This window comes from Mus musculus, chromosome 3 (genome assembly GCF_000001635.26).
Source record: "Mus musculus strain C57BL/6J chromosome 3, GRCm38.p6 C57BL/6J".
Taxonomy (NCBI): Eukaryota; Metazoa; Chordata; class Mammalia; order Rodentia; family Muridae; genus Mus; species Mus musculus.
The window spans coordinates 102,895,623-102,908,687 of NC_000069.6; the positions used below are offsets into that span (position 1 = coordinate 102,895,623).

Here is a 13,065-nt window from a genome sequence, read left to right on the forward strand (position 1 = left end):
CATGGCCTCTGCATCAGCTCCTGCTCCCTGACCTGCTTGAGTTCCAGTCCTGACTTCCTTTGGTGATGAACAGCAGCATGGAAGTGTAAGCCGAATAAACCCTTTCCTCCCCAACTTGCTTCTTGGTCATGATGTTTGTGCAGGAATAGAAACCCTGACTAAGACACATATATTTTAAAGTCCCTCTACTTTTGAAGTTAAGAAAAAAAGTCACTGATAACTGCCAACTCACAATGATATCTTCTTGATGTTTCTTGAGTTCTAGGGCCATATCACTTGCTTCTTGTACAAATTTTTTGTTCTCAAGCAAAAGCATGTCACAACTTGCAGTTAATTCAGTATTCTTAAGTCTGTTTTAAAAAACATGCCATTTAGAAAGAATTAAATATGATCTATAAAATTTAATTCAAAATAATCTTAATAGAAGGAATAGGCAGGATATAAATAATATTGGCCATTAATTCTTGAAGCAAAGTTATATTTTCATGCTGCTTCATTACATTATCTGTTCAAATATATAAATTATTTCTATATTAACATTTCATATCACACATTTCTATGTATATTCTCAACACTCTCATTACTTCAAAAAATATAAAGCACATATTTTCCACATAATTGCTCTATATCTAATAATCTATTTCAAACTTCTAAAACTTTAATTAGAATAAAGCTTGAAGCATGAAATATTTGTAATTAAATGCAACCATTCTTACAAAGTCGTAATTGTTCCATAGTGAAAGAGAAATTATTGTTGCTACTAGCTAAAGCCAGTATCCATTTGTAGGGTGTGGCAATACCAAATGATCTCAGAAGTATCTCCTGCTTCCTCTTACTTAATGATATTGAAAACTCAGCAGAGAAAATAGAGGCTTTTTCCCCCTAAGTAATGAGAGATTAAAAAGCAAATATAGCAAGAATAATATTTTTGAAATTAATAATAAATAAAATAAAATAATAAATTTGAAACTAAATATAAATAACTACTCCATTCTTTTTTTTTTTAATGGTTTTTCAAGGCAGGGTTTCTTTGTGTAGCCCTGGCTGACCTGGAACTCACTGTAGACCAGGCTGCCCTCGAACTCAGAAAAATTCTTAAGGGGATTTTTAATAAATGAATTAAAAAGAAGGTCTCAAAAAAAAAAAACCTGTTGAAAGAATATCAGGAGGGAATGGAGCTACAAGAAAAGGGTGAGACTTAGGACTCATGATGTAGACTAAGCTGGCCTCAAACTCACAGCAACCTTTCCTCCTCAGCCTCCCAAATGTTAGAACTCCAAGCAAGATGCATCATAACTAATATTTGACTTGCCATTTTATCTATTCCTAAGAAGCAATCAAAGGGAAAAATAAACCATCAACATGCATTTAAATTTACTTCTTTCCCTATGATAGATCCTTACTACCAAACTAAGCTTGCTGAATAAGTGAAATCATTCCATTGAATATTTAGATAATAAAAATATTTTGTTTTTTAATTATTTTTTAAAATTTTTATTGGATATTTTATTTACATTACAAATATTATCTCCTTTCCCAATTCCTCCCCCCAAATCCCCTATCCCATCGCCACTCCCCTGATTCTATATGAGGGTGTTTCCCCACCCACCCACTCACTCTTGCCTCCTCGCCCTCAAATTCCCCTACACTGGGGCATCGAGCCTTCCCAGGACCAAGGGCCTCTTCTCCCATAGATGCCTAACAAGGCCATCCTCTGCTACATATGCAGCTGGAGCCATGGGTCCCTCCATGTGTACTCCTTGGTTGGTGGTTTAGTCCCTGGGAGCTCTGGGGGGGGGGTAATCTGGCTGGTTGATATTATTGTTCTTGCTATGTGGTTGCAAACCCCTTCAGCTCTTTCAGTCCTTTCTCTGACTTCTCCACTGGGGACCCTGTGCTCAGTCCAATGGTTGGCTGCAAGCTTCTGTCTCTGTATTTCTCAGGCTCTGGCAGAGAGCCTCTCAGGAGATGCTATACCAGGCTCCTGTCAGCAAGCACTTCTTGGCATCCACGATAGTTGTCTAGGTTTGGTGACTGTAAATGGTTTGGATCCCCAGGTCTTTGGATGGCCTTTCCTTAAGTCTCTGCTCCACACTTTTGTCTCCATAATTGCTCCCATGAGTATTTTGTCCCCCTTTCTAAGAAATACCAAAGCACCCATACTTTGGTCTTTCTTCTTCTTGAGCTTCCTGAGGATCCAGCTATACTACTCCTGGGCATATACTCAAAAGATGTTCCAACATATAATAAGGACACATGCTCCGCTATGTTCATAGCAGACTTAATTTATAATAGCCAGAAGCTGGAAAGAACCCAGATGTCCTTCAACAAAGGAATGGATACAGAAAATGTGGTGCATTTACACAATGGAGTATTACTCAGCTATTAAAAATAATGACTTTATGAAATTCTTAGGCAAATGGATGGAACTAGAAAATATCATTCTGAGTGAAGTAAACCAATCACAAAAGAACACACATGGTACGCACTCACAGATAAGTGGATATTAGCCCAAATGCTCGGAATACCCAAGATACAATTCACAGAAATAAACTTTTATATTGAAATTTTATCAACACATATAATTATCTTTATGGGAAACTAAATGTCTCCCCAAAATTAATGTTAGACCATCTTTATGTTAAAATTCCACATTCATGGGCTTATCCATCTAGAGATTGAAACTGTTCAGGAAAATATGTCTGGACTGAACATATAAACTTCTTGCCATTATTTCCTGAATACAGTAGAACAAACAGAATTTACATAATTTTCAGTACTGTAAGTAGTTTGGAAGCAAGCTAAAACTTACTTGAAAGAGGATATTTATACTTTATATGCAAGCACTGTGCTGTTTGTATATAAGACTTGAGTATCTACAGATTTTTCTATGTTTAGGGTTTCTTGAACCAATGTTCATAAAAGACAAGAGAAAACTATATACTGATATGAAATGATTTAAATTTTTTATTTATTATTTTACATAAATGATACAAACTTTCCTAACATAAAGCTTTTGACTACAAAGCACGGTCCTTAAATTTGTAATCCTCTTGCTTCAGCTTCCAGAGTACTGAGATTACATTTGTGCACCATCATGCCTGGCTTTCATTTTGATCTTTAAGTATGAATAAAACACAATTTCAAATCCATTGATGTAAATACTAAACACTATTTACTTTTACCATAAAGCTTAGTAATTAACTGTATGTAGTTAGGTGAAAAACATACTTCTCTTTTTCAAGCTCAGTTTTCATTTCTTCAACCTGTTTTAAATAATGCTGTTCACTTGTTTTAGTGACAGTTACTTGTTCTTGCAAATCATGGACTTCTTTCTGTAAAATAAATGTATATATTTATTAACAGATGCTCTATCAGTTTTTTTCATATAAAAGACATAGTTAGGCTGGGCATGGTGGCACAATCCTGGAAACTCAGGAGGCAAAGGCAAGTAGATCTCTGTAAGTTCAAAGCTATCCTGGTCTACATAGTGAGTTCCGGAAAGCAGGAGTTCCATAGACAGTCTCAAAAACAAAGAAAGACTAAAAATAGATATGGTTTCTGTAAAAGTAATCAAGCAATACATTGGAGAAAATTTGGCAGGATATTAAAAAATATTTTTTAAAATATTTGGGGGCTGGAGAAATGGCTCAGTGGTTAAGAGCACTGATTGCTGTTCCAGAGGACATAAATTTCAGTAACCACATGGTGACTCATAACCATCTGTAATGTAATCCAATGCCCTCTTCTAGTGTGTCTGAAGACAGCTACAGTTTACTTAAATGAATAAAATAAATCTTAAAAAAAAAGTTTAAAAAACAAGATTTATTTATTTTATGTCTGTGAGTACACTGTCTTCAGACACCAAAAGAGGGCATCGAATCCCATTATAGATTGTTGTGAAACACCATGTGGTTGCTGGGAATTAAACTCAGAACCTCTAGAAGAATAATCAGTGCTCTTAACCACTGAGACATCTCTCCAGCCCCCCAAAAAAATATTCTTAAGACAGGGTCTCATTCAGCCCAGGCTGAGTTTAAGAACAGTGGTCTTGAGGTTGACTTTGAACTCTTGATTTTCCTGCCTTTCCCTCCAAAGTACTAGGATTATATATAGATATAAATATCATGTTCAGCTAAATACTTTAAATTTAAGTAAACAATGTGATAATCACCTTAATTTTTAAAATTATCAATGACACAGCCTAGCGTGGTGGCGCACGCCTTTAATCCCAGCACTTGGGAGGCAGAGGCAGGCGGATTTCTGAGTTCGAGGCCAGCCTGGTCTACAAAATGAGTTCCAGGACAGCCAGGGCTACACAGAGAAACCCTGTCTCAAAAAAACCAAAAAGAAAAAAGAAAAGAAAAAAAAAGAAAAAGAAAGAAAAAGAAAACATATCTTTAACAAACCTCTCTGGTTTCCAAAAGGAAAGTTAGTTCTTGTTCTTTCTCTTGTAATTCTTCAGCAAGCTTCTCAACTTGTTTCTTTTCATCTAAAAGTTTTTGATCTTCTGCCTAAACACAATAGAAAAAAAGTGTGACAGTCAAACTACGTACATATTGAAAATAATTGAACTGCCCAAAGAATAATATAAAGAACTACAGGGACCGAGAGGAAGCTCAACACCCAGGTGCTCTAACATGCCCAGCACAGGTGAAAAGGCAACAACATCTGCCCCAACACCCAAGAATAACTGGGTCCCCCAGGATCCAGGAACACTGGAATCCCCACCCAGCCAATGGCACCAGTTCCTTCCATCAGAACCTGTGCAGTGAGCAGACCTTGGACACTGGCTCCTCACCCAATCCCACAACACCCAGAGGAAGCTCAATTCCCAGGTACTCTAACAAGCCCAGGATCAAGAAGAGGAGGCCACAATATCTGCCCCAACACCCAGAGTAACTGGGACCCCTAAGATCCAGGAATGCAGGAACCCCCACCCAGCCAGTGGCACGGGTTCCTTCTGGTCTGAATGTGCACCCGGAGCAGACCTGGGGTGCTGACTCTGTACCCACTCTTACAGCACCCAGAGGGAGGCCAACTCCCAGGTGCTCTGAAATGCCCAGGATTACAGAGGAAGCTTGACTCCCAGGAGATAGAACACACCCAGGAGCACTGGAGATCTGACACACTCAAGATCATAGTTGCAGTCACAACATCTTTCCCAAAACCCAGTGTAACTAGGACCCCCACAGGAACCAAGGAAAGACTAAACCCTGCCCAGCCAGAGGCACATGTTCCTTCCAGCTTGTACCTGTGCCAGGAGCAAACCCAGGAATCCAGCTCCCCAAACATCCCTGCAACACCCAGAGAAGGCTTGACTCCCAGGAGCTCTGACACAACAGGATCTCAGGAGCTTGGTCACACCATGATTTCAAGAAACCAAAGGCAGCTTGACTCTCAGGAGTTCTGACACATCCCAGATGTGAGGATCACAGGACCACAGAGATAGCTGGACTCTGAGGAGTTATGACACAACCAGAATCACAGGAGGGACAGGATCCAGTCAGAGACAGCAAAGGCAGGTAGCACTAGAGATAACCAGGTGGTGAGAGGCAAGGGAAAGAACATAAGCAACAGAAACCAAGTCTACTTGGCATCATCAGAACCCATTTCTCCCACTACAGGAAGTCATAGATACTCCATCACACTGGAAAAGCAAGATTCAGATTTAAAATCTCATGATAATGATAGAGGATTTTAAAAAAGACATAAATACTCCTTTAAAGAAATACAGGGGAACACAGGTAAATAGCTGAAAGCCCTTAAAGAGGAAACACAAAATCCCTTAAAGAAATAAAGGAAAACACAACCAAACAGGTGATGAAATTGAACAAAACCATCTAGGATCTAAAAATGGAAATAGAAACAATAAAGAAATCACAAAGGGAGACATGCCTGGAGACAGAAAACCTAAGAAAGAGATCAGGAGTCTTAGATGCGAGCACAACCAACAGAATACAAGAGATAGAAGACAGAACCTCAGGTGCAGAAGATACCAGAGAAAACATTGACACAACAAAGAAAATACAAAATGCAAAAAGCTCCTAACCCAAAACAGTCAGGAAATTCAGGACACAATAAGAAGACCAAAAAAAGAGTGAAGATTCACAACGTAAAGGGCCAGTAAATATCCAACAAAATTATAAAAGAAAACTTCCCTAACCCAAAGAAAGAGATGCCCTTAAACATACAAGAAGCCTACAGAACTCCAAATAGTCTGGACCAGAAAAGAAATTCCTCCCACCACATAATAATTAAAACACCAAATGCACAAAATAAAGAAAGAATGTTAAAAGCTGTAAGGGAGAAAGGTCAAGTAACATAAAGGCAGGCCTATCAGAATTACACCAGACTTCTCACCAGAGACTACAAAAGCTAGAAGATCCTGGACACATGTCATTCAGATCCTAAGAAAACACAAATGCAAGCCCAGGCTTCTATACTCAGCAAAACTCTCAATTACCATAGGCAGAGAAACCAAGATATTCCATGACAAAACCAAATTTACACATTATCTTTCCACAAATGCAGCCCTTCAAAGGATAATGGATGGAAAACTCCAACACAAGGAGGAAACTATACCCTAGAAAAAGCAAGAAAGTAATCTTCTTTCAACAAACCCAAAAGAAGACAGCGACACAAACATAATTCCACCTCTAACAACAAAAATAATAGGAAATAACAATCACTTTTCCTTAATATCTCTTAACATCAATGTACTCAATTCCCCAATAAAAAGACATAGACTAACAGACTGGATATGCAAACAGGACCTGGCATTTTGCTGCATACAGGAAACGCACCTGAGTGACAAAGACAGAAACTACCTCAGAGTACAAGGATTGAAAATTTTTTTTACTAGCAAATGGTCCCAAGAAACAAGCTGGAGTAGCAATTCTAATATAAAATAAAATCGACTTTCAACCAAAAGGTATCCAAAAAGATAAGAAAGGATACTTCATACTCATTAAAGGAAAAAAAATCTACCAAGATAAAACTGAATTCTGAACATCTATGCCCCAAAGACAAAGTCACCAACATACATTAAAGAAATTTCACTAAAGGTCAAACACAGAGTTCACCTCACACAATAATAGTAGAAGACTTCAACACCCCACTCTCATCAGTAGACAGAGCAGGGAAATGGACACTAAACAAAGACACAGTGAAACTAACACAAGTTTTGAACCAAATGGAATTGACAGACATCTATAGAAAAACTACATGCTAAAACAAAAGGATATACCTTCTCAGCACCTCATGGTACCTTCTTTAAAACTGACCATATAATCAGTCACAAAACAGGCCTCAACAGATACAAGAAGACTGAAATATTCCATGCATACTATCAGATCACCACAGATTAAGGCTGGTCCTCCATTTAAAAAAAAAAAAAAAAAAAGCCCACATACATATGGAAGCTGAAAAACACTCTACTTAATAATAACTTGGTAAAGGAAGAAATAAAGGAAAAAATTAAAGAATTTTTAGAATTCAATAAAAATGAAGGCACAAACTAAACTCACAACTCTGAGTGCCTCCAAAAAGAAACTGGAAAGAGCAAATACTAGAAGCTTAACAGCACACCGGAAAGCTCTAGAACAAAAAGAATCAAATACATCTAAGAGGAGTAGACAGCAGGAAATAGTCAAACTGTAATCAACCAAGTAGAAACAAAGAGAACTATACAAAGAATCAACAAAACCAGGAGCTGGTTCTTTAAGAAAAATTATTAAGATAGATAAACCTTTAGCCAGACTAACCAGAGGGCACAGAGACAGTATCCAAAATAACAAAATCAGAAATTAAAAGGGAGACATAACAGAAACTGAGAAATTTTTTTTAAAAAAATCATCAGATCCTATGACAAAAACACATACTCAACAAAACTAGGAAATCTGGATGAAATGGACAATTTTATAGACAGATACCAGGTACCAAAGTTACATCAGGATCAGATAAACCATCTAAACAGTCCCATAACCCCTAAAGAAATAGAAGCAGTCATTAAAAGTCTCCCAAGAAAAAAAAAAAAGCCCAGGATCACATGGGTTTAGTGCAGAATGTTATCAGACCTTCAAAGAAGATGTAATACCAATACTCTTCAAACTATTTCACAAAATAGAAACAGAAGGAACACTACCCAATTCTTCTATGAAGCCACAATTATGCTTATACCTAAACCACACAAAGGCCCAACAAAGAAAGAGAGCTTCAGACCAATTTCCCTTATGAATATCAATGCAAAGATACTCAATATTATTAATTCTCCAAACCGAACCCAAGAACACATCAAAACAATCATCCATCATGATTAAGTAGGCTCCATCCCAGGGGGGATGCAGGGATGGTTCAATGTACAGAAATCCATCAACATAATCCACTATATAAACAAACTCAAAGGAAAAAAAAAACACACATGATCATCTCATTAGAGATGAGATGAGAAAGCATTTGACAAAATTCAACACCTCTCCATGGTAAAAGTCTTGAAAGATCTGGAATTCAAGGCCCATACCTAAACATAGAAAAAGCGATATACAGCAAACCAGTAGCCAGCATCAAACTAAATGGAGAGACACTTGAAGCAATCCCACTAAAGTCTGGGACTAGACAAGGCTGCCCACTCTCCCCCTATCTATTCAAGATAGTACTCAAAATCCTAGCCAGAGCAATTAGAAAACAAAATGTCAAAGGGATACAAATTGGAAAGGAAGAAGTCAAAATATCACTATTTGCAGATGATATGATAGTATACTTAAGTGAACCCAAAATTCTACCAGAGAACTCCTACACCTGATAAACAACTTCAGCAAAGTGGCTGGATATAAAATTAACTCAAACAAATCAGTAGCCCTCCTCTACTCAAAGGATAAACAGGCTGAGAAAGAAATTAGGGAAACAACTCCATTCACAATAGTCACAAATAATATAAAGTATCTTGGTGTGACTTTAACCAAGTGTACTGGCTAGTTTTGTGTCAACTTGGCACAGCTGGAGTTATCACAGAGAAAGGAGCTTCAGTTGAGGAAATGCCTCCATGAGATCCAACTGTAAGGCATTTTCTCAATTAGTGATCAAGGGGGAAAGGCCCCTTGTGGGTGGGACCATCTCAGGGCTGGTAGTCTTGGTTCTATAAGAGAGCAGGCTGAGCAAGCCAGGGGAGGCAAGCCAGTAAAGAACATCCCTCCATGGCCTCTGCATCAGCTCCTGCTTCCTGACCTGCTTGAGTTCCAGTCCTGACTTCCTTGGTGATGAACAGCAGTATGGAAGTGTAAGCTGAATAAACCCTTTCCTCCCCAACTTGCTTCTTGGTCATGATGTTTGTGCAGGAATAGAAACCCTGACTAAGACAAATTGGTACCAGCAGAGTGGGGTATTCCTGAGACAACCTGACCATGTTTTGGGGAGGACTGTGGAAGGACTTTGGAACTTTGGGCTTGAAGAACCATCAGTTGTTAAGAGCTCTGTCGGATGTTGTGTAGGAGCTTGGAAGATAATGTTGAGAACACTGCAGAAGATGGAGGTCTGGTTTGTGAAATTTCAGAGGGAAAATTAAAGACTCTTTTCAGGGCCATTGCTGTTTTGAATGTGAAGATTCTGTAGTTCTGGTTAGCTGGGGCTGAAGAATCAGCTGTGATTAACAAGATACCAGAACTACCAAAGTAAAAACTTTGCATTACTGGGACTATTGATGCTGGTTAGCTGGAGCTAAGAAATTAGCGGTGATTAAGAAGAGACCAGCATCATTGAGGTGACATCTTCTGGGAAGTGTTTTCTGAAAGCACAAAGAGGCTGTGTTCCAGAGATGTCCAAGGTTGTACCCCTGCTGCAGCAGGACTTGGTAATATGTAAGGGTCACCCAGGTGGTACTGGTTTTGAAGGCATGAAGGAGTTGAGCAGAGCAGCTGAGGCTTGGCACTGTGAGAGGCCATGGAAGGCCATTGGTGAAAGTGCAGCCTCAGTTGCAATTGATGGCCCAGGACTGAAGTGCAGTGTTTTGGAGATGCCAGTACCATGAGATGACCACCAAGAGCAGCAGCAGCAGTGGAGTACAGGCATCTGGAGCCTAGAGGATGACGCGTGTGCTACAAAGGGCATGGCTGGAGAAGTGACCCAAGCCCTTGGAGGAGCCCAGAAGATCGTAAGTTGGATCCCAGACATTGGACGGTTGGAGATTGACTTTTGCTTTTGATTGTGACTGTGCCCTGATATTTTCCCTCTTGAAGGAAGAAACTGTTTTAGTGGAGCCCACAGTTAAGAGACTTTTAATTGTAAAAAGACTTTGAATTTTAAAAGAGATGGATATTTTAAAGAGATTGAAAATTTAAGAATATGTAAAGACTGTGGGACTTTTAAAGTTATTTAGAATGGGGATGAATAAGATTGTAAGGGTTGAGGCTTACTAGTGATGTTTTTGTGTGTCAAGTTGACAAGGGGTCAATTGTACTGGCTAGTTTTGTGTCAACTTGGCACAGCTGGAGTTATCACAGAGAAAGGAGCTTCAGTTGAGGAAATGCCTCCATGAGATCCAACTGTAAGGCATTTTCTCAATTAGTGATCAAGGGGGAAAGGCCCCTTGTGGGTGGGACCATCTCAGGGCTGGTAGTCTTGGTTCTATAAGAGAGCAGGCTGAGCAAGCCAGGGGAGGCAAGCCAGTAAAGAACATCCCTCCATGGCCTCTGCATCAGCTCCTGCTTCCTGACCTGCTTGAGTTCCAGTCCTGACTTCCTTGGTGATGAACAGCAGTATGGAAGTGTAAGCTGAATAAACCCTTTCCTCCCCAACTTGCTTCTTGGTCATGATGTTTGTGCAGGAATAGAAACCCTGACTAAGACACCAAGCAAGTGGAAGATCTGTATGACAAGAACTTCAAGTCTCTGAAGAAAGAAATCGAAGAAGATCTCTGAAGATGGAAAGATCTCCCATGCTCATGGATTGGCAGGATTAATATAGTAAAAATGGCCATCTTGCTGAAAGCAATCTACAGATTCAATGCAATCCCCACCAAAATTCCAACTCAACTCTTCACAGACATGGAAAGAGCAATTCTTAAGGTCTTCAGAGAAGACAAAAACAGCATAGAAATAGTAAAGAATAGTTTATGGCACCTACATGGAGACTCTCAATATCTGTAACTCTAGTTCCAGGGAATCATATGCCTTCTCCTGGCCTCTGCAGACACGTAAATATACATGTGGATCACATATATACATGTAAACATTCACACATAGGCATAAAATAAAAATAGGTATTATGAAAATTGAAGGTGAAATTTATCATTATAAAATCTATTTATGGGCTGGGCGGTGGTGGCCCACGCCTTTAATCCCAGCACTTGGGAGGCAGAGGCAGGCGAATTTCTGAGTTCCAGGCCAGCCTGGTCTACAGAGTGAGTTCAAGGACAGCCAGGGCTACACAGAGATACCCTGTCTCGGGAAAAAAAAAAAAAAAAAAAAAAAAAACTATTTATTACTACTAAGCCATTTCTATAGAGGATAGTGGAAGTAGTATTTCAGAGTAAAAAGAAAGGGTAAACACATTCATTGAGAATAAATCAGTCGTGGATGGGTAGCAGAGATAGAGAAATGAGCTGGTGGCTGAGGAGTTATCCAAAATAAGTAGTACATGAAAATCTATATGAAAGCCTAAAATCTTCCAACCCAAGAAACCAAATTTAATTAGAAGGGATAGAAAATACATGTTCCTAGGTAAAAGACATCAATGGTCTCTCTCCCAGCACTAAACCCTGCATATTAAAATACTGACCTGCCTACCAAGATGTGTCTATAAGTGCACAATATGGATAACCTCAGTTATAGGGATAGCCAAGTGATTAGGTATGAAACCTGGTCCAAGGACTGATTTCTTGCCTAGTATGGTAAACCTAGTGGAAAAACCCATGACTAAAAATATAATAGGCCCTAGTAGAGAACTTACTATTGTTTTGCTGAATTTCATATCATCAAAATGCCTTCTACATATTTTTGCTTATACCCATTTTGTTGAAAAGCCATGTATTAAATTACTGGATTGAAAAACAAAACTATTCTCTTCCAGAAGCACACTTAAGTGGCAAAGATAAATTAATATGAAAAAAAAAACCTAAGTTTTTTAAGCAAGTTTTTAAGACATATTAAGCAAGTAGGAACTGAAAACACGCAGGGGACCTATAGTAGTATCTGAAAAAGCAGACATCAAGTCAAAAACTAGGTCACTACAAATTAATAAAGGTGATAATCCAACAAAAAGATATAATGATTGGAGATAAATGTACATCAAATATTAGTGCACCCAACTTCATAAAACATAATCTACTGGACACAAATGTATGGACAGACCAAGATATAGTAGTAATATAAGTGATTTCAATTCCCAATTTCATCAGTTCGTTTATCGTCTAGACCAAAAAAAGCATGTAATAAGCTGCACACATAATAAAACTGCATCAGAGATCAAATGTTAATACACATTTACAGAATATCCCATCCAATGGCTATTAAATATATATTCTTCCCAGCAGTTCACAGAAATTTTTAAATACTTTTATAAATAATTTTACAAATCCTATATTATCCTTCTACCAAAACTTGATAAGAAGACATCAAAAAGGAAACTACAGACCAAAATATTTAACATAAGTTCAAAGCTTCAATAAAATACTGGTAAATCGAAATCATATCACAATAAGACGACTATGTACCATGATGGAGCTGTTTTCATTCCAGTAATACAAGAATGGTTCAACATATGCAAATCAATAAATATAATGTAGCACATAAAAAGAATCAAGTGTATAAATCACATGATCATTTCAACAGGCACAGAAACAGCCTTTGATAAAATAAACATCTATTCATGATAACATCCTTGAATAAATTAGGTATAGAAGGATAATATCTCAGTGTAGCAAAACTATATTTGACAAACCCATAGCCAGTATCACACTGAAAAAATAAACCTGAAACAGTTTTGGGAAGATGTAGGACAAATGTGTCTATTGTTTACTGAATCTTTGTGGTATAACGTAATATGCATACTTGCTCAAGTGTGCTATCAACA

At 38.2% G+C, this 13,065-nt stretch overlaps 1 protein-coding gene across 2 annotated transcripts in view; it reads right to left on the reverse strand.

Annotated features, from left to right (window-relative positions):
• Sycp1 (synaptonemal complex protein 1) overlaps nucleotides 1-13,065 on the reverse strand; it is a 117,602-nt gene that overhangs the window by 77,124 nt on the left and 27,413 nt on the right. For both annotated transcript variants that reach the window (NM_011516.2, XM_006501229.1), the window contains 3 exons: nucleotides 4,410-4,514; nucleotides 3,232-3,335; nucleotides 233-350 (listed from right to left, as the gene is read on the reverse strand). In NM_011516.2, the coding sequence (NP_035646.2) occupies nucleotides 233-350; nucleotides 3,232-3,335; nucleotides 4,410-4,514 (327 nt within the window). The remainder of the gene's footprint in view (nucleotides 1-232; nucleotides 351-3,231; nucleotides 3,336-4,409; nucleotides 4,515-13,065) is intronic.